Source organism: Equus asinus, chromosome 18 (genome assembly GCF_041296235.1).
Source record: "Equus asinus isolate D_3611 breed Donkey chromosome 18, EquAss-T2T_v2, whole genome shotgun sequence".
Lineage (NCBI taxonomy): Eukaryota > Metazoa > Chordata > Mammalia > Perissodactyla > Equidae > Equus > Equus asinus.
Window position 1 is genome coordinate 28,594,968 of NC_091807.1, and position 27,601 is coordinate 28,622,568.

Here is a 27,601-nt window from a genome sequence, read left to right on the forward strand (position 1 = left end):
TGTGATGCTGCAATTCGGCTCTCACACATTTTATAATAAGTGGCTGAAGAGTTTGAGGATTTGTTTCCATTTTTCTCGCTGTATTTTCATTTCTTCCTCTTCCCAACCTGCCCAATACCTCTCTTCTAAGAAGGGACTGTCACAGGGATTTCCTACTCCAGGATAGGTTGATGGCAAGAAGAAAGCAGAAATTGCCTGTAAGACAGGTAAAACTTGGGTACCAGCAAAGAGTCTGGGAAAAAAAACAAGAGCTTGTCTAGTGCTCCTCTCTCCACCCCCCTACATTGAACGGCACATCCCCCAGCTGGGGATGCAGGCAGAAGAGAGAGGTCTGAGGGATGGAAGGGACAAGAACTTGGACAAGGAATCCTGGCAACATCTCTGGTTGGACATAAAATGCCAGGGACCTGGTTGCAGAGGTGCCCTGGATGTGACACCTGAGTTGGGTGAAGAGAGAAACACTAGAGAGCCCACCACCGAACTTGAAGGAGGCTGTGGACAGGGACAAGGGTGATGGCTACGGTGATGGATCATTCTGTGATGAATGGACTCCAAGCCCGGAGGGAGGATGTCATCCAACCTCCCCCCAAGTCTTGATAATCAGAGAGAGAATGGTGAACCGAGGATGTTGTCTGCCAGCCTGGTGGGATACAAGCCTGAAAAAGAAATTGAGCTAGAGTACAAAAGGCATTATGGTTATTTCTGTGTTCTTGACTTTGAGGGCTCAATTCCTCCACACCGACAGACTCAGAGCTTGGACAGGAAAGCAGCCCAAACTACCTATGTCTCACTTACCCCAAGTGCAAACTGGTGGAATAATTTTATCAGGTGTCAAGCTGGCTTTCATTGCCCCCCAAAAGGGGTACAACGGGTACAGAAAGAAATCTTTTTGTATCTTAAAATGTATACATTGGTACAGCAGAGCCCTAATGTATTTAAAAAGGCATGTGCTCCAAATGATGGTTCAACATCAAAACGTTGGGAGACCGCCAAGGCAATGCTTCTCAAACTTGAACATGCATATGAATCCCCTGGACATCTTGTTAAAATGCAGATTCTGGTTCAGGAGGTCAGGGTGGACCCACGTTTCTGCATTCTAACGAGCTCCCGGGATCTGATGCTGATGCTGTTGGTCCATGCACCACACTGAGGGGCCAGGTGCTGAACAGCAGCGCTCACCTGCTGCTCTGGGGAGCAAGCTTCTGGTTTGGGGAAGGCAGGAAGGAGGGCAGCTGTGAGTGGGGTAAACTTTGACCGGGGAAGGTTTGGAAGGGACTTAAGAGGAGGAGATCGGGGACTCTGAAAGGTCAGGGTAAGGTGGCCCAAGATGGCATTTACTTTTTTTGTGATTCTGTGCAAGACCCAGGCAGCAAGATCCCAGTGACAAAATGTGGAGGCAGACCTTGGATTCAAGCGCTCACCCTCCCAGGCCAGTCTAGGTTCTGCTCTTCACCTCAATGCTTCCCGGGGAACCAGCCCTCAGCCTGCTCCCGCCAGGAGTGGGCAGGAGACTGGAAAACAGTGCTCCATTTGCATACAGATGCATATTTGTGCCATTTCCTATTCTCTGAATTAGCAGACCAAGATGCCAAGCAGCTGTAATGCCACCCCCCCTTTTTGAGGTAATACTTCAAGCTCTACTGACAGAAAAAGATAAATAGTGTATGACCTCACTGTGTGGAATCTAAAAAACCAACCAAACAACCAACCAAAAAACCTGAACTCATGGATACAGAGAACAGATTGGTGGTTGCCCGAGGCAGGGGCTGGGGGCGAGTGGGCAAAATGGGTGAAGGGAGTCAAAAGGTATAAATTTCCAGTTATAAAATGAATAAGTCATGAAGAGAGTACGGCATGGTGACTAGAGTTAATCATACTGTATTGCATATTCGAAAGTTGCTAAGATAGTAGATCTTAAAAGTTCTCATACAAATGTCAAATCATCATTTTGTACACCTGACACTAATATAATGTATGTCAATTGTACCTCAATAAAAAAAAAATTAAAAAAACAAACAATGCGGCCAGCCAGGTGGCCTAGTGGTTAAGTTCGTGTGCTCCACTTTGGTGGCCCAGGGTTCACAGGTTCGGATCCCGGGCTGGGACCTACACACCACCGCTCATCAAGCCACCCTGTGGGGGTGTCCCACATAAAACAGAGGAAGATTGGCACAGATTTTAGCTCAGGGACCATCTTCCTCAAGCAAAAAGAGGAAGACTGGCAACAGATGTTAGCTCAGGGCCAATCTTCCTCACAAAAAAACAAAACAAACAAACGAAAACTACCAAGTCAGCTTTCCCTCAATGATCACAGTAATTACTTAGGGAAAAAAAAGGCACATGAGTTCATAGCCATCCTCCCACCCAGAAAGGCACAGGATCATTCAGACACTTTTCAATATTTTTATTGTTTGACAGGCATGTACAACGTTCCATTCATAGACCTAAAAACATAAAAATAGACCTTCTTTCAGCTTATAAAAGAAATATATAAGAACTTTTGACATAGACACGTCATGACCTTATGTACAGGAGACAATGGCACCCTCTCCAAGCACCAGACTTTCCAGCATTTTCAGACGGACCCGTTGCACTGGGACTAGTAAATGTGACTCTTAGAAGCTTCTGCTTCAATTTTCCATCCGGACACAATCGAACTGGAGATGATATGGAACAATGCAGTGATACAAAGGGTATAGAAACCATTCTAAAGCTTTTTAAGAAAATCAGAAGATATAGCAAAAATTTAATAGAATAAAACTTTCAAAAGATCAAGCTCAAAGCCCTGGAAACCCGAAAGGGGAGGAATATAGGTTGGGGGGGAGCAGGAAAAGCAAGCAGGGGCACAAGAGCATGATGTTCTGAACTCTCTATTGTCTGGAAATATAAAGTCATAACTGATTTTTATAAAATATAATTCCTAAAGCTACTATAAAATTCAGGTCTTTAAAGTACCTACTGATGTGTCAAACACCAAATAGATATTTTTCCCAAAAAAGAAAGTTTTCATATTATTTAAACCCTTCTTAGGAAGTGGACATTGTGAAATGGGAGGGGGAAAAAAAAGCTATAAACCTTATTCTTAAAAAAAAAAAAATTGAAAGTGCTTTAACTTGTTTTTGTTCTTTCTATTTGGAAATCTGTTTAGAAGGTGAGATTTCTAGCATGTTTACCCTGTTTTGTTGGCATGAAGAAGTTGTGGAACGCAAGATGTGTTTTTGAAGAGGTGGTCTTGGTAAGAGGTTTGCTGATGGACTGTCAGGGAAGGTAGGTAATCTATGGATGAAGATGCAACCTTGATGGGAAAACCAATGATCACCATGGCAACCCCATGAGGAGTCTCCCCTCCCCCACTATGTGCAACAGACACACACACTGCCCATTCGGGTGTCATGTTTAATGCAACCACGCTCCCATTTCAAATAGAGATTCAAACATTAAAAAAAAAAAAATCTGTTTCTTGGGAAAAAAGCTTCTCCTAAGCATCTTGTTGGCCTTTCATATATAAATATAAAATCACCGTGCCTCACTCTCTCTGTAAAAGGTAAAACCCTCCTTTTTTTACACTCAGAGTTACACTAACACTGTAAAATTCTCAACTGTTTGTGCCCCCTGCCTCTCAGGTAAAATACAAAAAATAGTGTTTTTTTTTTTTTCAAGTGATAAATTTGGACCTCTTTTCAAAGAGTTTGGCATCTTTATAATTCTATGCAAAACTAGAACTTCCAAACACTGACATCAAGTACGACCAGCCATAGACCAAAACAGAAGAGAAAGAAAAGAAAAAAAAGCTCATCGAAACATAAATTTCCACCCTCTCCTCACACATTCATAAAATACACAGATATTCTCAGACATTTAAGAGGGAAAGGAGTAAGAACACTGCAAGCTGTACAGTTGCTTTGTTTCGTTTTGTGTTTGAACGTGGTTTCCCCAACTAGGAGATGCTCCTGGACTATTAGAGACAGCGATCCTGATTATTGATTTGTGTGCTATCCCTCAAACTAACGTGTCGTGCGTACTTAAACACCTGGGGTAAATTGCTTTCCAGTGCTATAGAATCTTTTTTTTTTAAATTCTTCAGGCCCTGATGAATTGAGAATAAATAAAAGCCCTTCGCAATGTACAGAAGGTAGGACTCAAGCGGATTTGGGATTCTGAACAATTCTTTCTGATGTTGTTGGAAATGACCGAGTTGGGTGGCTCCCTGGCTTCGGAACAAAGTCAGCTGCCAAAATTGTGTGCGCCAGAGTTCGACCTAAGGAACATTCTCCTCCCCGAGGGTACAGGATGGGGGTAGAGTGAGGGGAGTTGAGAAGTATCTACACGCGCTCTCTACGGGGACAGTGACACAGTCAGATCTCAGTGTTCAGTTTCCTGGACGGGGCAAAGTCTTCACGCCTAACCCAAATGACTTCCTCGCTTGTGCTCTCCAGGCCTCCATTGATGCCCGACAGGGCAGCTTGCTTCTTGAGCTGCGTCATGCGGGACGCGTGACTATCCAGGGTTTTCCGGCCTCTTTCCCGCTGACTGATGGAGGCAGCCTGAAGCCGCTCCTGCAGGTCTCTGTCCACTGCGGCGCCCTTCACGGCCTCACAGAACTCATCATCGTCACTGAGGATGTCTGTCTCCTTGATGTCATCTTGCTCCTCATACTGAGCAAGATCAAACTGTTCCTCTACCCATCGGTCAGTGTCCCCGCCACCGGGGGGCTGCTGGGACTCTTTCTCCGGGCTGCTGGCGGAGATGGCATCTGAATCAATGGTAAACCTGTTTCGAGCCAGGCGCCGCCTCCTTCTCCCAAGAGACTTGCTTGGGGCGGACACTGCACACACACACAAAAATATAAAAATAAAACCCCCACGTGCTTTACATAAGATGAAAATCCAGAAAGCAAATAAAAGAAAAGGAAAATAAAACTCAATGGTATGCATTTACTGCCCTGATGTCACTTGGGGCTTAACGGCCAGATTTCACTAGAATGTCTTGGGGTCATAACCTCATACAGATGTCTGGACTTAGAGGATGTCATAGCAACTGACCGAAGGGCAAAGGAGGACAGAGGGACACGGTGGGTTGTATGTTATGAAGACAAGGGAATTCAACTCCCTCGGAAATAACCATTTCTCTACCCCTGTGCACCTGGGAGAGAGTGACGCAGATTCCCGCCGCCCTCAAGTAAATCACTGATCTTAGTGTCCTCAACTCTGACCGGGTCCTGTGGCACAGTGCTCTGAGGACCCCCCGGGGCTGTCCCAGGTTCATTTCGCTAGAATAGGTCTTTGGTAAGGGTGGGAATGCTTCTAGGGTTTGGCTGTCTTTGTAGAAATCACCATGATGTATCAAGGAGGCCAAAGCACTGGTCCAAGTTATACTGTTTTCTGGGAAACAAAATGTAACATTTCTTGAGGACCTACAGTAAGGTTAAGGGCACAGCATCCCTTGTAGGGATTCCACATAAGAGAGAGACGTCAGGTCTCCAGTTACCGCCTCGTCCTCTTTCTGACAAAGCCCCATGTGAATGGTGGGGCTACGCAAATGTGAGCCTTAGTCCCTCCCAACCACATTCTGCACATCACCGATTTCTCCTCTACAAAGCAATTAAAATAGCGGTGCCTGCGTGGAATGAGAAAGAAACAACACCCAAGCAGTGGATCAACGAAGTGCTACGTGAAGTGACTAACAGTGAAGAAAAACAAATCTTTGAATTCATTCTTTCAGCCTACTGCCCTCTAGGAAGCCAGAACTGTTAAAAAACAAAGCAACAAATCAAGCAATCAAGCAAACAAACAGTCCCACCACACACACACACACACACACACACACGCACACACACACAAGACAGCTCACATGGAAATGCCGCTGCCTCTCTCTCCCTCACTAGTGAAGTGGCTGCTGCATTAGAGACGGGAAGGTGAAATGCAACCTGGGCTTTCCAATGAAGGGGAAGAGTCTAAATACCAATTGGGAGCCGCTTTCCTGAAATCAAAGCCCTGGAATCCATTCATTGCTTCAGTGCTGGTAGAAGGAAGACGATGATTCTGAAAGTCTGCCAAATGTAGCCTTGACTTCAAAACGCAGCAGGTACAAGGCGAGTGCGCCAGACAGTGGCCTAAATGGGCTCCCATTCCAGCCATTCTCTGTCTCCCTAGCTCCTGAGTGATCTACCATCTTGAAACAATGGAACAAATGGACACTACCCTTGTCAAGGAGGGGAATGAAAACCCTCTCCAGGAAAAAAGGGAAAAAAGGAAAGAAAGAACTAGCACTACTCCACTGGGGAGAAGCAAAAATTCCTGTTCAATTTTATCTCAATGCCACCGTAGCGGAGCCTGGCTCTCTCCAATCCCGAGAATTACTCAACTCAAAACTGGGCTATTGGAAATATTTGTATGCTGAAGTCTTTAGGGGTAATGTGTGCCCATGTCTGCATTTTTGAAATGTGCCAAAAAATTAGACGAGTTGATGGACGAAAGATGGATAGATAAGTGATAATGAAATATAAAAAATACCAATTATAGATATAGATGGTAGGTATGAATGTGTACAATTCTTTCAGCTGTTCTAGATGTGTGAAAATTTTCCTATGAAAATGTTGGAACACACAAAAAAATTTTTACTTGGGTTATTGGCAGATGTACAGCACTTTTAGACTGAGTACCGATGCAGAATATTTGGCTCCTTTATTTATAGGAGAAGTAAACTACCTGAGGTATAATGACAATGCAAAATGAAGCATGAGTATCTAACCTTTATTAAAAGGACACCTAACCCAGCAGCCTTATTGGGTTGAGGGAGACAATCTTTGATTTGAGTATTTCCACTGTTCATTGTTAAGACTGACCAGCTAGAGCTATAATGACCCATTCAAACATCATTTTTAAATCATCTATCATGAAGATCCTGATAACAGTGAGGAGCTTCAAAAGCAGAGCGATAAAGACTTTCTTTAGCCAAAAATAAGCCATGAGGCAGAAAATCTTCTAGTCAGCCAAAGTCAACAGGCTATGACATCAAGGTTTTCCTTGGTATTCAAGGCGATGGCTGAGGTTGTGGGTTGGTTTTGTTTTCTTTCCAAAGGGATCTCAGCAGGAAAACTTCTGAGTGTCCTAGAGACTACAAATGCTTTGTTTCAAGGTAAATGCAGCTCTAGATTTAGGTTCATTGATTAACAAATGAAACCCGGCCAACGACTGGCAGGTTTCCCAAGGTTGGGACACACAGTTCCAATCCTAATCAAACATTCCCCGGCAAGTAAAAGGAGCAGGTGAGACAATTCCAAGGTGAAATTCTCTATCGTGAGCACGAAAGGGTTCAGGAAAGGGCTCTTATATGAGGACTTGATGAGAAATTGCGGATACTGAGGTATGCAAGACTCTTAGCAGACTTGGAGAGCCCAGGAGAGTGCTGGGTGTTCACCACACGAGGTTTTCAATAAACACTTATCAATGGATTGAAGAATAGATGCAAGATAACTAATCCCCTAACATTAGCTAAACTTAAGGTGCTTAATCCGTGTAACATCTCATGTCAAGCTATGTGTGTTATGTCTATGAAAACCGTCAACCATTCACAGTTCTGTACACGCCCCTTCAACACAATTAAGAACAGGAGGAAAGGTAATTGGGACAGAGGTCAAAAACCTTCCTGGCAAATGCAAAGGAAGCCTCTTTTCCTGCAAAATTCTGGACTGCCTCTTAAGAAAGAAGTGATAAAAAAGTTAATATCTTGATGTCATCAACACCTAAGTGTTATGAAAATCTTTCTTCCTAGATATATTTCACTGCCATTTACAAGTGGTAGTACTGACCTTCCTTGCTCACTCCTCCAAGGTGTGGAGTAAGTCCTAAAAGAATGTTTACTCTGGGACCATTTAGACTCTAGATTCCTCTTTTCCAATAGCAGCTCAAAGCTCCCCCAAATTAACACTGAAGCTAAAAATTAAGTTGCAGGCACAAGGTGTGGGTAAAAATCTGACGTGTCACCTGGGCCACCAAACATGGAATCCTCACTGAGAACAGGCAGCGCTGTGTTTCTGGATCACAAAGTCACCGTGTTCTCAGAATGGTGGACTGTGACCTGGCTGAGACATGACACTCTGCTTTTTGCTAGACAAAGCCAGCTGTCATGCAAAGCAGCGACTCTCATTCTGCAAGCAGGCCAAGACAGCCCCTCCAGAAAGAGAATGCGCTCACTTCCTGGCTTGGCGAATGAGAGAGGAGCTCACCAGCCACAAGGAGGAGGGCAGCAAAGGGAAAGCTGGAGGGAGGGTGAGAGGAGGAGAGGAAGGGCGGATCCCCAGGGGGCCACTGGGAAGGAGGCAAGGGCAAGGAACCTCACGCCAGGGAAGAACCACACTCTCGTACATTAGCCCCACGAGGCCACATCTCATTCTTGCTCAACAAGGTGGTCAAGCTCACTGAGGTCTACAGTGGAGTCGGGGTGACAGGGATCTTGAACGTCTGAATCCCCACAGTACCTGCCCTGCTCATGGCTGGCCTGGCCCCCTTCAGTGCACACAATCTTTTTCCTCCAAAAGGGACATATTGCTGGGACGAGGGAAGGCTTTCGGTTTTGAGGAGCTGTCTTCTGTGCTTATCACGTAGGATCGAATGCACGGCCTTCAGGAAATCCTTCCGGCTCTCTGGGGAGCTATGAGAAGAAGATTTACACGTGTTAGGAAAACAGTACTTAACACACCAGGAACTGCTAATGTTATCAGGGCCCGCTGAACAAATATCCCTGAGGACCAAAGGTTAAAGAGGGAGGCCAGGACTCTAATTTCTATACCTAGTCGCGTTGTCATCACTGGGGACAGAGAACACGCACTCCTTTCCCTTGATGTTTTGTGATTCATCTCCTGCAGTCAACTTGGAACAGAGCAGCCCATTAATGAATGGATTGATGCAGAGACGGATTTAGCGCCAAGAAGTTGCCAAATTCTGCCCTTGGCACTTAAGGCAGAGCCTTTTGTTCTAAAATGTTTTCGCAGACAAATGAACCCCAAGATTCCTGCAGTTCTGCGGAGCTACCAAAGAAGATGTCCTAATGTCCTCAGTTTCCCCTAAAGTTGGCCCGCTATGAAATATCAACTCTTCCCATGACCCATTTCAACATGTAAATAATAAAGCTACATTGTTAAGAAGTGAAAACTCTTCCGAAGTCCTAATTCCCATAATAAAAAGTACTTCCCAGGTAAGAGTTATTTTTTTTAAGTTCTCAATATTTTTACCCAGGTACATTTTATCCGGTATTCCTTATTAACAAGGAATATGGTAGCTCTAGGGGCAGGCTCACTGGACCCCGTGAACTTAACCCACAAAATCACAAATAGATTAGCCTAAATAGATGGTAACGATGGTGCTCAAACCATATGTAGATTATTTGAAAAAAAAATTCAATTCTAGTCCTGACGGCTTCCTGGGATCTGCCTTCATTGATCCCTGTCACCCAACACAGGGTGGTGATGTAGGAACCCAAAACATGGGCTTTGAAGTCAAACCCACCTGAGTTTGAACTCAGTGTCCATTTGCTATAAGGTCTCAGGTAAAGTAATCTCTTTGAGAACGCTGGTCCCATTTGTAAAGCGGAATAACACAGTACCTCAGTCTGACTAAAATGAAATGACGCATGTGAGGTGCTCAGCACAGTTCATCTTGGTAAACGTGCCTCTTACGACACTAGCAAGAGCATTATAAAATATTGCTAATCATCATAATACTATCGATTCTGTTCGATTTTTTGTGGGCAACTCAGCATACTACTATTCATGGTGTGGGGTACTGGGTAAGTATCGGGCAAATGACCGAGTACCTATGGTTAAATGAAAGCAGAGTTGAGTACAGATCGTACTTAAAGCCAAATGCATCAGAATACCAGCTATTGGGACCATCCCTCTTGATATTTTTAGGCCAAAAAAAAAAAAAAAAAAGAGAGAGAGAATTGGCTGCTTTGAGAGAAGACCTCAACTTCTCATGGAGGAGGAGGAGGTGGAGGCAGAGGGGGGAGGGAAAGAACAAGATGAAACACGTAGAAGCCACATTCTAAGTTCAGCTGCCACTCAAGATCTGTAGGTAACCTGAGCAACTTGTACCAACCTCCCTAGGTTGAAGTTTCCCCATAAGATGAGGAAGCCCAGTAACACCTGCACCCACTCTCACCTCCTCCAGGTGACTCTCCATCTGCACATCTCAGAGATGCTACAGTATCAACAAACAACGTATCCAGACACCAAAACAAAAGATGATAAAACTATCCTGTCCTAATCGACCGAATGTAAATATGGGAAGAAAGCCCTCAGTTGAACATTGAATATATATGAAAATTCCTATTTCCTTCTAGAAAGATATAAAGTTAACCAGGTGGTGTCTTTTCCCTAATAAAATTAGTTTCCTTAATCCAATTACTGTTATTTAGCAAGTGTTAAGTAATTTCTCAAATGTACAAGAAAAAGCATGTAGCATCTAGGGAGGCACAGGCTAGTCTGTAGACCCCAGAGCGGGGTTGGGGACACCAAGGACAGTCACGTTCCTTCCCTCTGGCAGCACAGCCTGCACTTCTCGCCTCCAGGCTCACCTGCAGCACAGGTGGAAGACCCTCTCTGGCCTCCCTTCAGACTCCGATTTCACGTGGACAATTTCACACACAGCATTTGCCTCCGCATCTGGATAAATTAAAACAAGCATGAATTAGGGTATGTTTCAACGGGATTTATTTGCATTTTGACAAAAGCATTTCCCACCCTTTGGTGGAAGATTAAAGAGTGCAGAGCAGCAGAAGACCAAAGGAACTTCACCGCGATCCCGTGATCTAAAGAGACGAAGTGTTCTAAAGCTTAACGGGCGCTAAGGGAAGGAATGCTTGGGAAATTTCCAGTTATTAAGATCTCCTTCTAGATGGTCTAAAAGGAGAATCAGTCAATCACATTGATTACAGAACTGACCCTTTTAGCCGCATAGTCCATTTGGCTGACCTTTCAATTACGTGATCAGCTGTTCTGGTACCAGTTGGACAAGACAGAGCCCAAGATCCAAGGCAGATTTCAAACCAAGCCAGGGACATAATGAAGCAGGTCCTAGCCATCTGCTAGGGGAGGCTTCCAGGGGAGCGACCAGGCCTAGTCGCTGGAAACAAATGCGGCTCCTCTTCCCCAGCCCTCCCACAGTGCCCACCCAGAGTGAGGCAAAAACAGTACACTGAGAAACAGAGCAACAGTTATCTTTTGTTATTTTTTAATTTCTAAGCCTTGCAATACCTAGCTTGCAACACCACATTATTCTGTTATTTTATAAGCCTTGTGATACTATATTAAAGTCATGAATCAAGTGTAAAATGAATAATCCACTGCAACATTGAGTCTGCACATGGTGAGGTCCCATCCTTATGCAGTGGTTCAGATCCCTGATCACAACCCTCATTGTGCCCACATTCCTTAACCCCAACCAGGACCCACTTGTAGGAAGTTTCACAAGCTTTCCCACACTTAGATAAAAATCTATAAATTCCACCTTCTGATTCTCAAACCCACTGGAATGTATTTCACAGTGAGGGACACGTTGGCTAGTCTTTGTAACTCCACTAAAATAAGCTTTGTTCTTGATGGTTCTAAACTTGATTTGAATGAAAAATAAAGTGTGAGAACGGAATGTCATATCACAAGGATGGCTCTGTTTTCAAAATGTAAAGTCTTTATGTCCTGAGTCCTCAATGAAGCCAAAAATCCTGGCTGAAAGGTTTGCTATAAATATGTTTCCCCATTCATAAACCAGGCAGAAGGAAACATATGAACTACATAATTCACAACCTAAGACTGCAAAGACAATGTTAGTACTTATGCGCCCAAACCACAAGATGCTATTATCGCTGTTTCTAGACCTACAATTTATAGGTTCCTGCAAATTCACAAGTAAATCAATTTTGCAAATCAAAGCATAAGTGAAAAGGCACGAGGGTAAGTCTCTGTGCTGGAAAGTTAGAGAGAAACCTCTCTCTCTCTCTTTTTCTTTTTTGCTAAGGAAGATTGGCCCTGAGCTAATATCTGTTGCCAATCCTCTTCTTTTTGCCTGAGGAAGGCTGTCCCTGACCTAACAACTGTCCCTATCTTCCTCTATTTTGCATGTGGGATGCTGCCACAGCATGGCTTGAGGAGCTGTGTAGGTCCTTGCCCAGGATATGGACCTGAGAACCCCAAGTCGCTGAAGCAGTGTGTGCAAACTTAACCACTATGCCACAGGGCTGGCCCTGAGAAATCTTCTTAAAGCAAATAATCATCCCAAATACATTTATCTGACGTGGTTTTTGCATGTGAGTTTTCCTACTGCAAGGCCTAACAACTGTGAAGGAAGCAGCATCTAGCTTAATTTGGGTGAATCATTGAAGGTTTGCCAAACATTACAAGAGGGTTTTCCTCATGACACTAGACTAGAAGGAGTTGGTTTTACCAGGATCAGAGCCAATTTTATGGTTCATGGACGTGACAACAAGTGGAACCAGGGATTGGATGAGCAACACCAATTGGTGACCAAGAATTTAATGCCCACATCAGAAGCATGAAATAGAAATACAGATCTATCGTGCACCTGCGGAGGTCCACTTCCAGAGCCTCTCTTTACTACCAGGCAGCTGCACCTGCTGCCCAACCAGGACAGAGAACAGGTGTGCTGAAGAGTTTCCACTTGACCCCCAAAGGTGGTCCTTCCAGGGTGTGCCCAGGAGAGTCAGTGCTGATAGCGTCTCCCTAGAATGGCATCAAATGAAGCCCTGGATAGGGCCTCGGAGTCACAGAAACATTGTTTTTCTTAGTCAATATGCTGCTGCCATTCACTTCTCTTCTTATGTGCCTAAAGCATCACCTAATTCTATTATCAAGTATATTCATCGCTCCCCAACAACTTGCTTCACTGCTATTTGGATCACAGAAAAAGAACTGACATTTCAAAAGTCTTCACACTGATACAAAGATAAAGATTTATAATGTTTTAGGAAAAAAAACTTATTCAATGGCTTTTTTGTGCTTTTAGTGGTCTTTTGGGGTCTCCTGGTTAAAAGGCAAGTGAGTTATTTATGTGGGTTTTGTCTGCTCTTGGTCTCAAGGATTCTTTCCAGAAGTACAAGACTCGTTGCTACTCAGATGTTAGTTACTGTAATATTATTAATATATGTAACAGAATAACTAGAATTCCTTGGAATGATATTGAAGGCATTATATCCATTCACTCAGTTCATTGATTCATGCAATTCCTTCATTCATTCATTCAAATATTTAATAAGTGGTAAGAGGCAATGGAGAGACTGAGGGAAAAGAAGAGTTAAGCATATGGTGTGGTGGTTAGACCAAGAGCGCGGATTCAGACAGACGGCTCATACACACATCTGTAACACGCACCCAGCACGTCTCAGAGTTTACCTGCACTGGCCAAGGCTCGAACCTGCAGAGCTTCAGTAGGGATCATGTGTCGAAATCGGAAGGGGTCCCAGTCCTCGTAAATTGAAAGCCTGTGAGATCCTACCTGCAGGAAGGAAAGGAATCAGATGCATGAGAATCATCTGCTCTAGCCTGGATCAGACCCCAAGATCTTCTAAACCAGTGACATGGGACCCCCCAGAGCTCGTCTGGAGGAACTTCACCCCCACCTGCACTTCTGTTCACCCCGCAGAAGGTGAGAGGCCATGTGATAAACAGGCTGAGGGTGTGGAGATGAATGTGCAAACCAAATCCAGGTGAAAGAGAGACACAGGAAAGAGGAGAAGGGGGATCCCAAAGCAAGAAGAACAAGGAAAGGAAAAAAGAGCGTCAGGAAAATTCTAGCCACGGTAGGCCCACGAGCTATGTATTCACTTTCACGCTCTAAATATGACCTGCCTGAGATGAAGGCAGGATGGGCAACTTCCTCAAGTCCTTAGTAATACTTAAAAAAAAAATCCTAAGAGGCTAGTGGCTGACAAAGGTGCAGAATTATAATTACACAGACAGAACGGAGAAACACATAGAAAGGGAGACACTTTCAAACTATGGGGTAAAGTAAGAAGTCTTACAAGTTTCTTCTTCTGTTTGGAACCATCTTTATACACAAGGACCACGGCAGTTTTGAAGACTGGAAAAAAATTCAAGAAAGGTGGTTATGGCACAGAATGCATGGGGATTTCCCCCTAACTTCAATAACTTGTGGTGATGAACACTACGGTTACGAAGAGGATGGCGAGACCCCACGTACCCAACTCCCACTCCACCTTCCATTCACTCATCACATCAGAGAAACTCAAAAGCCTATTGAGAGAAAATTCCCCAAGTTCAAAATAAACATAGAAAACCTCAATACATGGAAATATCCCCACCCCACACCCCACTGGAAACTTTTGGTTAAACTATAATATTTTAACTATGCTATCATTTCAAGTTTAAAACTTCAGCTGATAACCTATTGACCAAAATTTACCAGTTCAGCAGCTAGAGGAATAATACAAACGTCTTTAATAATAATAATAATAATACAATTGCCTAAGGTGATTTATGTTTATTTAACTTAAGCTAATATTATAGACAGAAGAGTGTTCATAATTCAGGAAATATAACTCATCTTTTTGACCTGAAGAAATGAAAATTAGTTTAGGAAGTAGAATGCAATTCTACGTCTTCCAAACAGGCTGAATCACAGTGAGGTCTGAAGGAGCAGGAGGAGGTAGTGTCATTCTCATACTCTTTGAGGGGGCGGGGAGATCCCATGGAACTATGTGTAATCTTCCACAGAATTCCTTACACAATGCCAAGTACATTTAACACTCAATGATTCTGACTCCTAGAGGGGAAAGAACTGGTGACCAGGAGGACCGGAAGGGTGACTCCGGCCCATCCTTGGGTCTCTGTTATCAAGGTCCCCATCTTCCTTCACTCTCTGACCCCAAGACACAGCAGGGACCCGGTCTGGCACAGAGCAGCTGGAGGGGGCTCGCCTAGTGTCCCAGACAGAGAATTACAAAGGGAACGAAGGTTCAGAGAATTCTCAGGGATGGGCCCCGAGGCTCCCAGGCCCCCCGGAGACCAACCCGAAGTATCTCATTCATTCTCTATCTTACTTCCGATGGGTTGGTCTCCCCTTTGTGGAGGATCACTCAAATCCTCACAGCAGGAAAGTGAACCCCAAGGCAAAGAAATCAATTCCAGCCACTGGGTCTGGACTGCCCCTAGCTCTTCACATGTCACAATACTCAACTCCTCAAGAATCCCAGAGGCCAGACTGGGAGGTTCCCGCTCAGAGGTTCCCACTGACCCAAGGAGGTCACACGAGCTCCGCATGAAGGCTGAGCCCCAGCACCTGAGAGGCCCTCCGTTCTCACCATAAAGTCTTCAGAAATCAGAGTGGCCTGGATAGCAGATCTCTTTAAAAAGCGACAGAGCTCCACCCCAGGAGAAGATGATCACTGATCTTAGTCTCTAAAGACCCACCACATCACTGGAACCACAGCTCAATGGGGTGGCTGCCATGGCTTTAAGAAGGCTACTGGCCTGCCTCAGTTTACCTCAGCCTCAACCATCTTGGATCACACTGGTAGGGCCAGAGTGAACCTCAGCCTGGGCTATGAACACCTCTGCCTTAAACCCTCCCTGATCTTTGGTGCTACCTTCGCTCAACTGACTCCGTGTGTCGCCCAATCCCTTTAGACATAGCCTTGATCTCCAAAACTCCTGGCTACCCTCGCCTGCCTAAAGCACCCTCTCTGTACCCCAAAAGGGGAACATCTAACGCCCTTCAAGGAAGAAGCCTAGACAAGCTATTTCTTTTTTTCTTTTAAAGGTGATGATCGCCAACATTCAGGACACATTAGCCGTCCTGGGAGTAAAGCACCAAGGTGCTGGGTTGGCAGCAGGTCAACTTCAGTTTCAGGAGCCAGCGGCACTGTTTCCTGAGATTAGAAGTTTAAACTGAAACAAAAGACAACCGCAATTTAACCCCAAAGCTGCCTGTTCCTTAGTAATTCATCTACTTCCCTCCCAGCAACCCTTCCCTATTTCAGGACGCATTTCCAAGGCTCTGTTAGTTCTGCCTTGCTCCTTGCAATCACGCCGAAACTGCCAACCACATCGCCTTTAAGGACTAGGAAGCCACACATAAGCTCCTTATGATGAAGACAGTCTGCCCTGACTCACAATCCTCATTTTAATCCTTCCCCCTTCTTTTCCTTGTTACTCTGGAGATTCAGAATAATAATGCGTTTGCCTCCTATCACACCGCCTCGGGAAGCTTTCATCTTGCTAGCCGTGGCCCCTGTGGAGTTTGCTGGCAGTGTGATCCCCAGGGCTGGGGATGCAGCTTCCATTCACACCCAGGACAGGGGTCCCGGGCTCCTTCCGGGAAAGCCACGTACCCCACACCTCCCTCTGGTAAACAACGCATGATGCAGAGGGAAACACATGCATTGTCCCCCATCTGAGCCTGGGCAGCAAGTGGCACCTAGAGCCTCAAACCTCGAAACTGGCACTTTCTGGAACTTTTTTTTTTAAGATTTTATTTTTCTTTTCTCTCCCAAAGCCCCCCGGTACACAGTTCTGTATTTTTCAGTTCTGGGTCCTTCTAGTTGTGGCATGTGGGATGCTGCCTCAGCATGGTCTGATGAGCAGTGCCATGTCAGTGCCTGGGATCCGAAGCAGCGAAACCCTGGGCCGCTGAAGCAGAGTGTGCAAACTTAACCACTCGGCCACGGGGCCAGCCCCTTTTTGGAATCTTTTCTACCACAGATTGGCAAACTAGGGCCCGCCACCTGTTTGGTACAGCCTGACGATACAGATGTTCATTCATTTACGTATTGTCTATGGCTGCCTTTGGCTACATGTGGCCTCTCAGCCCGTGAGCCTAAAATATCTACTATGTGGCCTTTTACGGACAAAGTTTGCCAACCCCTACTTTTTCCTACTTAAATTATTTTCTTATTCTAGATATGTTTATTTCTAACTACAAGAAATCTGTAAAATTCAGGAGATAGTCGTGAAAAGTCCCAAAGTTGAACTCCGGAATTGTTCATCTGTAGCCCAGCATCAGAAACAGGTAGACAGATGGTTTGGGTCATTTATTGCAGAATCCTACATCCATAAGTGACCTCCCAAGAAGCATGAGGAAGCTCCCAGACCTTTCCAAGAGGAAATCGCAATATAAGAAACACAACTGGTAACGTGGAAAAGAAAATAAATACTATCCAACCCCTGCCAAAAACAGCCACCCTATCACAAACTATCAACATGCTAAGATACCCCAAGACTCCTTCATATATAAGATTCAGTCCCACGTTTTTCCTGCACACTTTTTTGCTCCTTCGTTATTTTTCTTCTGAAGAGGATTCGCCCTGAGCTAACATCCGTGCCAATCTTCCTCTGTTTCTTAGTATGTGAGCTGCCAGAACAGCATGGTGGCTAACCGAGTGGTGTAGGTCTGCATCTGGGGAATGAACCCAGTCCCTGAAGCGGAGCCCACCGAACTGAACCACTAGACCACCAGGGCTGGCCCTCCTTTGTTATTTTGAATGAAATGGCCTCAATAGCTACAGTGGCTCTTTGAAAATTTTAGGAATGTCGCTAAGTTTCTCAATGAAGGTTGAGTGATCGAAAGAGGAAGTCCAAAAAGTTTTTGTATTTAACACCCTGATTTTTTTTTTTTGAGGAATATTAGCCCTGAGCTAATATCTGTTGCCCATCCTCCTCTTTTTTGCTGAAGAAGACTGGCTCTGAGCTAACATCTGTGCCCATCTTCCTCTACTTTGTATGTAGAGCATACATGTATGGCAAGCATGGCTTGCCAAGCGGTGCGTAGGTCCACACCCAGGATCCAAATCAGCGAACTCCAGGCTGCCAAAGCACAACATGCGAACTTAACCGCTGCACCACCGGGCTAGCCCCTAACACTCTGATTTTAATATCACTAGGATGTCCCACCCGGGAATCCCTTGTTCACATCATGGAGGAAAAAAACGAATTCAGTTAAAGCAGCAGTAATCAACACCACCTTCCCTCCCCCGCCCCCAGAAAAATAAGGTAAGAGAAAGGAAATACTAGATTTCCTTTATATTTTGTCCTACCCATGAATCTTCTAGGGGGAGGCTAGGGAATAACCCCACACAAAACAGAAGCATGAACTTGATGGTTTTATACTCGGGGACAACTCTGCATGCCACACAAGCATTTACAAGGCAATGACAGCCATATTTCCTGAATTATGCACAATTCCCAGCATGCTAACGCATGTTTTTCTCTCTCAAAAACCATATTACAATACAACCACATAAGATGTCTAATTGCAGCAACTGCATCCATCTGAACTAGTTTATTGAAAAATAAATCACTCACAAGCATCTCTACTTTTGCTCCTATGAGTCAAGATGAGTTTGAGAAGTACCTCACAACTGATGGAGCCACCCCAGTGTCGCCACAAGAGGTCAGCTGATAACCAATGTCCTGATCCCAGCATCACACACAGCAACACAGAGTCAGGGAGAGAATAAAAGACCTAGCGTTTGGGGGGGTCTCAGAAACAGATAGTTTTGTCTTTGGTTTTTGTTTTTCCTTGGTTTATTATTAACCCATTATTTTTTATTTTATTTTATTTTTTAAGATTTTAGCTTTCCTTTTTCTCCCTAAAGCCCCCCAGTACGTAGTTGCATATTTTGTTTTTAGTTGTGAGTCCTTCTAGTTGTGGCACATGGGACGCTGCCCCAGCACGGCCTGATGAGCGGTGCCACGTCTGTGCCCAGGATCCGAACCAGCGAAGCCCTGGGCCACTGCAGCAGAGCGGGCAAACCCAAACACTCGGCCACGGGCTGGTCCCTAACCCATTATTTTGAAAAGATCTTCAGAGCAGCAGCAGCAGCATTAAAAAAAAGAAAGTCTTTTCCTGCCTGTGTGTTTATACCTGCGGTAGACTTGGGCACAGCCATTCCCTCCCTGCCACGGAGCTGGTGGCCACACTTAGCTGGAAGCTTTAATTTAGTATTTGCGACATGTTGGTGGCCACAGCAGGAGGAACAATGCAGATGACTGCAATTAACTTCATTTTAATAAATTGTGCCTCGGAAAAGAAATGCCCTTATTTAGAAAAATAAGCCAGCCTCCCTCTCTATCTACCCCCTGCCCCCTAACCCCCAACATTCTTCTGATACATACCAAAAGCTGCCAGTTCTGGTTCCTTTTTCCACTTTCCCAGCGAGGCTGGCGGGTTTGGCCATATGACGGTGGTGTGCAAAAGCAGGTCCCCCATGCTCAGGTCTGCAACCTGAAAACCAGCGACAGGGAAATCTTACCAGGTGGCATTGGAAACACTCACATTTTCATGACGTTTTAAAATCTGGCAGGCTTATGTCAATTCTACTTCCTGAAAATACTGTGTCTAAAAACATTTGGTTATCTTTTTTTTTTCTTTATCCTGCGATTACCCAGGAGAATTTGAAGAATAAGGTGGCAAAAAGGTACAAACCAGGGTTCTGAAATTCACACGCAGCAAATCTGTCAAAACCAGTCTACCAAATTGGCAATGTTTTGTGTTCAAATAGAGAGTCTCCCAAGCAGAGACGAGCGACCGTCAACGACAAAGACCCATCCCAGAAAATTGCAGACATTTCCACCTTTGGGTTTAAATCCCCTTGGAGCCAGGGTCTTCTAGGAAGCAGTGGAACCAATTATTTCTTCTTCTTCCAACTCATTTTAAAGAAGATTTCATTTCACTTTAAAGGAGGAAGAGAGAAGCCAGCTGAAGAGTCTGAGGACTGCCCTTGAAGCTCGGGCAGCGGGAGCTCTGGATCCTCAGAAATCATGAGGATTTCCACATGAGTCATACGCCCCTGAAGGCCAAATGCTAAACGAACTCACACAGACAAGTTCCCCTTCTTGTAGAGCAATCCAGACCAGGGATGCAGAGATTCCGCCAGTAGTCAGGGTTTACACCTGACAATAGTTACGTCTACCTTCTTAGTGGAGTCCTTGGCCCATTTCCAAGTGCATCAAAATCCCAGCATCCCACCCACTCAGCAGCCTAATCATAGGTGGGCAGATCATCTGGACTCTTGAACAAGAGAACACATCAAAGGACAAGACTTCGCAACAACCAGAGCTATGATCCATCCCATGGGTAAACACAACAAACTGCTGGGAGGTTCTTCCTCAAACATCCCCCCTGATGCACTGCCCCACTGGCCTCCCGATTCCACTCTCTGCAGCCACAGAAACCAAGTCCGAGTCCCTCGAAATGCTCAAGGCAGCATTTCCAATACTTCAAAACTTGATGTTGAGCCTCTCGAGGATGAATGGCTCTGGTTTATTTTGCTGCCGCTGATCTGACTGGGTTTCTGGACGCAGCAGCAACTGATCTGACCTCCGCCGAACACAGTGCCATTTGGCATTGCCCTTCTTGAGTCATCAAACCAGGCCACGGTGCTGGAGATGTGGCTCCAGCAGCACAGAATACAGTGGTATTATTGCCACTACAATGACTGGGATCATTATAATAATAATTACTCTAATTATTATTGAGTTATGTTATATTAACAGAGTCAAGGGTAAAAAAAAAATGTAAGCAATTGTATTACTTTGTACATATTAAGTAACTAGTCCATCAAACCCCCAGGACAGCATCCCCTAAGGGAACTATACAAGCTCCACTACCCCTGCCCCAAACACCCACACAGTAGAAGAGTGGTTATACTCATAAGTCAAATTCCCGGGTACCATTCTGGGCCACAGTCTTGGGGGGTATGTCTTTAAAAGTGATTAAAGGTCACTGGGGTAGGTCATTGTCCAAACTCTACTTCCTCCCTCTAATAGAATTATCTATCTGCACCTCTGCCACGTGTATTTCTGGTGCCTCCCACTAGGCTACGCACAGCTCCAATGACTTTGGGCTTGGCCGTGTGGGTTGGGTCATGGACTTGGCATAACAAGTTTTCACCAACCCTCTTGAGCTTCCACCTTCCAGCCACAGAAAGGACGTGCCCAAGACAGCCATTGCTGCTTCCTGGATCCTAGAAGGAAGAGACGTGGAAGAGACGTGGAGCACACTGAGCCCTAAGCTCTGGAGCTCACACAAGAAGCCAAAGTTCAGCTGACCTATACACCTATGCGTGAAATAAACGTTTATTGCGGTGAACACTAAGATTTTGAGTTGTTTGTTACCAGGTAGAAACGGGCTCATACAGTCCCAGTGCACACGGAGTTTCTCTCTTTTGACAAGCTTCCACACAGCAAATGTATTAACAGGGTCAGGGCTGCTCCCTCAGGCCAACGCTCTCTCCCATGGCCTCTCATTGGTCCCCTTCTGAATATTCCACCCAAACCCCAGGACTGAGGTCTGCTGAGAGCCGTCCACCCTAACAAGGACTGGGATGCCCTGCTGAGCCAGGTTTTTGGGGCCCTTCCTCTAAGGAGAAATGCCCTCTTTGGCCTTTTCTTCCTCTTACCTCAGCCAAGGGGATGGTCTATGTGGCCCAACCCAATGCCTCAGAGTTTAACATGGGGTAGGAGGCTGAGGGTCCAGCTTCATCATAAAATATTTCTTGGCCAGTTTTGTTCTCTGTGAATAAATTTCCCCCCAGGGACCTCCTGAGGAAAGTTGGCTGGTGACAGGATCAGGTATCCTGGGACCCTGGAATGTTACCATTTCAATAGAGACCTACCATTACCAGCAGATACCGATCAATGTTCCTACTCTGAGCTGTTCATTCATAAATCCATCGTGGGTTTTTACTAGATATTGCCATTCAAAGGGAACTACAATGATCAGAAATCACCTCTGTGAAATTAGGACATAACTTATGAACCTCCAATTGCCTGCCTGTCTAAGTTTCCAGGGTTGTTCCAACACACACTGCAAGTAATACTGTGGCACTGTAACTGGTCTTGGCACAGAGCATGCTATTTCCCCAGCACCCTTCTCCCTAGTTTTATTTTTGTCAAATCAAGACCACTCCATCCTTTTCAGTTTGAAGACCATCCTCCTCAATGAGGGAAAAAAAGATCAAATGGAACTTAAGTAATCAACCGTCTTTGGCTATTATACCTCTGGCCCCCTTTGGGGGCCTATTTCTTTCTTCTTCTTCTCCTGCTAAAACATAATCTTTTGTTGCTGTCTTTGGCATCTTTTCCAAGCCTTAAATTTTCTGGAGTTCGGACGTCCCAATACTGATATAGGATTTTCCTACTCTTGAATACTGATTGTTTGCTGTTAGTGCTACCAAGTTGATTCCAACTTCTAGTGACCCTGTAGACAATAGAGTGGAAGCCTGCCCGGTCTTTTTGTGCCATCCTCTAACCTTCTGGCGCTATCAGACAATGCCCTGCTGCTATTCATAGGGTTTTCATGGCCAATTTTTTCAGAAGTGTGTGGCCAGGTCCTTCTTCTTAGTCTGTCTAGTCTGGAAGCTCCGCTGAAACCTGTCCACATGGGTGGACCCTGCTAGTATTTGAAATATCAGTGGCAGAGCTTTCAGCATCACAGCAACACGCAACCGCCACAGTCTGACAATCGACAGATGGTGGGGAGGTTCCCTAACCGGGAAATGAACCTGGGCCACAATAGGGAGAGCAGCAAATCTTAACCACTGGGCCACCGGGGCTGGCTTTAATATGGGTGTGCAGTCAAATGTCCCTGCTTCCATCTTTCCCACATTTCTTTTTACAAAATCTCAGCTCACAAGAGACTTCTTTGTATAGCACTGTATCTCTTTGATCCTTGCTGGGAAGATTTCTTACTTGATTGTCAGAATTTCATTTTAGAGGAGAGGCAGTTTCACCAAAGCCATATTTCCCTTTACCGTCTCTGATTTTTGAATCATATTCATCTTTTTTTCTAAATTCTTCGTAATCCACTATCCATATCACCTCCTAGTCTTTAGTAATAATGGTCCTTAGTTCTCAAGATCATTAAAATCTAAAAATTAATTTGGCATATAATGAAAAAATTAACGAAATATAATGTAAATGTTCATTTTTATGACCCAATAAAACTCACTTCTGTCAAAATGAACTAAACTAAAATATGGGGGAAGTCTTATGATCAAAAATGTTTACAGTATTCATAGTAGCCAGTAAATGAAGCTGAGAGAATTGCCTAACAATAGGAATTAAGTAAACCATTGCTCAGCCACACAAAGGAATATTACACAGTAATTTAGATGATTCTTTTGAATAATTTAAAATACTATGATTTTTTGCTCAAGATAAAAAAATCGACGTACAAAATTAATTTCAAAGTATAATTATTCAAGTATATGCATATATATAATTTTTTTAAATCAAAACAAACACCCAAACATTAAGAATGGTAAGTTCTGCGTTTTGAGATTGTAGTTTTTCTTCTTCTGGCCTTTCTCTGTATTTTGCCCTTTTCTTTAATAAGCACAATATGTTTTTCTTCTTATAAAAATTTTGTAAGGAGATGATAACGAAATCCCGAGTAGCAGTCTCCATCTTTTCCACACTGAGAGATTTAAGTATCAGCAAGCAGACTGAGAACATTCTCATGCTCTCCTACATGTAATATGATGTAGAAACAACAAATTGTGGTTCCCTGGAAAACTATGCACCCTCTACAGCAGATCCCCCGGGCCACCAGATTCCACTCTGTTTGTTGTCTTTGAGCTCCTTTGCAACTCTTTGCAAAGTGAAGGTAACGGTAAATATGTAAACCTGTGCAGGCCGGTAGTCACCTATTTGACTTCCTCTTGCTGTGAGAAAACCAATTTGTCTCCATTTACAAACCATCCCAAGATTTCTTCAGTTCATATATACACCTGTGCTATTTTGACTTTGCCAATGAATCACGACGATATCTACCTGGTTCCCTCACATCATATGAGTAAAACAAATTCCTTCAAACGTGTTTGCTTTTATATCTATATGAGATGTCACGATTTTACCTCTTTCTGAAAATTATCTCTTTTTGTTAAATACCAGAAGTTAAATTTCACTTTTCAATTTGGAACCCTAATTGTTACTAAATATGCTTTCAAAAATAGTACACAAAGATGCACTATTGAAAGAAGCAAGTTATTATGAATGTCGATGCTTTCTTGTCACATATCATTCAATAAATAAAAAGTAGTCCATTTTTCAACTCTCAGGGTAGGTAATGAAATAGCCAAAGGTAGGAGAGATTGACCTGATCAGGTTACACCTGTGAAGGGCTGTGACTTCAGTGCCAGATGAAAATGTCCATTTTAACCGTCTGAAAACTTGTTTTGTTTCACCGAGGACATAAAAACAAACCTGGATAATAACCCTTTATACCTCTGAAGATAAGGCTATTATTTTCTCTCATCTAGACTAAACAACCAAGCTTTGCCCCACCCAGCTTGTCTTCACCCCTCCTAATCACAGCAAGAGTGTTTTTCTTCATAATTCCCTCCCAGCTTCTCTCCTTTTTATCTTTTTAGGCAGAAACCAAAACCAAGGCCAATATTCCAGCGAAATCAGGATGTACAGAGGCATTGACGGATATTATTACAAATCATATCCTTCTGATTCATCTCAGTTTTACCAGCATTTTTACTCACATGAGCTCTTCTCAATGACTCAGGCACAACTGATGATTCACTCTTAAGTTTTTCTCAAGTATGTCTATTCCTGTCACTGTTTCTTTTAAGCAGGTTTTGGGGTAGACTCAAAAAAAATGATTTGGAGTCATTTGAACCTTTGACTCAAAAGATATTTATCGAGTACATACTACATGCCAATTATTATTCTAAGCTCTTGGGATATAGCTTAGGCCTTTAATGGTGTTTACAGAAATAGCCTAAGTTATAGAAATGGAATTTCGTTCTCACACTTAACACAAAACAAAACCAGAGGTCCTGAGGGTGAAGGGCTGAGAATCAGCAACACATTTCTCATATTAAGAAATAATTCAGCCGAGGAAGGAAATTCACCATGTCGCTTTGGATAAAGGACAAAAGTTCCATGAATGAAACTGACAGCTTCACAACTATTTTACATACAAATAACACCTTTCAAAAAACAACCCGTCGAATTCAGCTTTACTGACAGGTGTTCCGAGACGAAGGGGGTCCTTACCTCTTTTTTCTCACCAGTCTGTTCAGCAATCAGCTGGTCGAACACAGCCCCAAATTCTTCATGGATTTTCTGCATTTCATTGATATGACTTGCAACTTTGTTCATAGTCTTGACGGCCACTGGAAGAAAGCAGGTCATGAAATGAAAAGGCGATTTAGGGACTCTCAGGGAGACGGGAGCAAGAGGGCAGATCCTGGGCTCACGGCTTACCATCCAGGTGGTAATGCTCCTCGCTCTCTGCATCCGTCAGGGCAAAGAGCTCCTTCAGCAGGAGCGGGTACTTGAGGATCCTCTGGATGGGCTTGATGAGGTAAGACTCGAGAGTGGATGAGTGCTGCTGCTTCGGGTTCTGGGCATCCAAGAACGCCTTGAAAGCCGAGTCTGTCTTGGCTGGAAGAGTTTAAATACAGGTTGTCTGGGCAGAACGCCCAAAGGACTCGCTTCCCACAATCTCCCTCACTTATCCCGAGGCGCCTTGTCAGAGGACTTGGCGGACAGCGGGTTGCCGGAGGAGGGAAGGAGAGTGGGGGTCAGAGGGACAACTGCAAGGGCCTGTCGGTCAATTGTTTATCTGGGGGGAGGCCCATGAGTTAAAGGATAACAGGGTCTGTAAATCCTACACACTCAGACTTTATCCTCCTTGTATTAAGAATGTGTTTTTATTCTGATATTTTCACATCTGGGGCCTTAAAGACCCTGGGGAGTCTGCCCCTCCCAGGGCTAGCCAATTCCTAGAGACAGTAAAGAACTTAGCTGGGAGCATGCCTTTCACAGGGAAACCAACCAATCCAGAGTCACCCGCTACCCACCTCTCCTCCACCAGCTCTTACACTCTGGGCCACTATTCTCCTGCCCTAATCAAGACAGGGCCAGGTACCAGACAACTCGGGACAGCCCCGACACCAGAGCCCACTGAAATCATTCAAACTAACCAATCCTGCAGACCCTGCCTCACTCGTTCCTTCCTGTGGAAACCACAATAAAGGCTCTTATCCATGTTTTTTTCTTGCTTCTTCTGCCTCCTGACCAATCCTGGTGATTCCCCGTGCGGCCCTGCCTGGCGTGGTGTGCCCCTCCTCTTGGGAACTAAGTAACAAACTATTTACCAATGGCGATCTTCTCCTGATCTCTCGGCCTTGCCATATCTGAATAATAGGAACATCTACATTTTAAAACACTCCTTAACCTGGCTTGCCTAACCTTTCAAGCATTTCATGACAGGGAGAACCTCTTGTGAGAAAAGGCAATATGAAAAAAAGCGGCAGCACGTTGCAGCTCTGGTAAGTGGAGCGAGGTTGGATCTCCCACAGCGAATGCCTTTTAAGATCTGTTCTATGTTAATTCAGTGCTACCAGCTATTAGCACATGTAGGGCAGGCCCTGCTGCCCAGGACTGCAGAGTCACGTCGGAGAGAAACACACATCTGACCACGTGTAACTCAGGCAGCACTTGCCTCACGAGCTCGGCCTTTATCTGTGTCCCAGCTGGGCTGAAAAGCAGCCCTGGGGAGTTGTGGGTCCCCAGACAAGCAGAGAGGTACCTGCCAGCAGATAATTAGGAAGACAAGGCTAATAACGCCTTCTAAGTGCAAAGATATGGTGGAAAGAGAGACTGCAGTGAGGGCAAAACACGGAAAGAAAAAAGGAGAATGTATCAAAAGTGATTTAACAGTGGGCACACACTTTTTTAAAGCTTCTGATTAAAATATATTTCCATCTCCAGTGATTAGGAGTTTGAGCTAAGACTAGAAGACGTTTTGTACATTTTACAAAATTGTAAAATGATTCTTCTATCTTTATTCAATTCAGAAAAACAGCCATCATGGGAGTAAGGCCTCACAAAGACCACAATCTTTTCATCCCTTTTAAGCCCCATTAAGAGGAATCAGACTCTATGGGTTCAGCCCTCATTTCTCCTCCCTCCAAAGGACAAATCCATGAAGAAAAAGGGCACTGGGCATGGAGTGACCGTGTGCCAGGAAAGGGAGGCCAGGCCCAGAGCCAATGCATGAGGGAGCTATGGCTTCTACGGAACATCCCGTCTCAGTCCTCATCTACAAGCAGCCTAGGAATCTCTCCCAAATCCTCAAGTCCAAAAACATGGCCATGGGCATTGAACCCCTCAACTATACTTCATGTCAGGGCGAAAGAGGGCATGGTTCTCGGCTCTTTGTGAGCTACAAGACTATCACTGCCATTTCCAACCTCACTGCAAGTCTGTTAAGAATCCTAGATGGTACCTTCTGTTCTCAAAGACTTCTCTTCACCCTCTCGGCACAAGTGGCCATTAGAAAAATGTGAGTCATACCTGATATTTTAAGAGAGAATTTTGAAAGATACTGTAATATTTTTCAGGTGCAAAAAATCATGTTTTTGAATTAAGAAAAATCTACAGGGGCAGAATTTAATCTAATTGAATGATTAAAAATAACACAAACTGCAGGGCCGGCCTTGTGGCATAGTGGTTAAGTTCAGTGTGCTCCGCTTCGGCGGCTTGGGTTCATGGGTTCAGATCCAGGTGTGGACCTACACCACTCGTTAGCCATGCTGTGGTGGCAACACA

At 44.5% G+C, this 27,601-nt stretch overlaps 1 protein-coding gene across 8 annotated transcripts in view; it reads right to left on the reverse strand.

The window, feature by feature from the left end:
• Positions 1–2,389: 2,389 nt before the first annotated feature.
• TIAM1 (TIAM Rac1 associated GEF 1) overlaps positions 2,390–27,601 on the reverse strand; it is a 359,691-nt gene continuing 334,479 nt past the window's right edge. For all 8 annotated transcript variants that reach the window (XM_014866485.3, XM_070488754.1, XM_070488753.1 and 5 more), the window contains 8 exons: positions 25,250–25,429; positions 25,040–25,158; positions 19,145–19,253; positions 14,035–14,093; positions 13,406–13,508; positions 10,576–10,663; positions 8,480–8,652; positions 2,390–4,825 (listed from right to left, as the gene is read on the reverse strand). In XM_014866485.3, the coding sequence (XP_014721971.2) occupies positions 4,356–4,825; positions 8,480–8,652; positions 10,576–10,663; positions 13,406–13,508; positions 14,035–14,093; positions 19,145–19,253; positions 25,040–25,158; positions 25,250–25,429 (1,301 nt within the window). In that variant the 3' untranslated portion in view covers positions 2,390–4,355. The remainder of the gene's footprint in view (positions 4,826–8,479; positions 8,653–10,575; positions 10,664–13,405; positions 13,509–14,034; positions 14,094–19,144; positions 19,254–25,039; positions 25,159–25,249; positions 25,430–27,601) is intronic.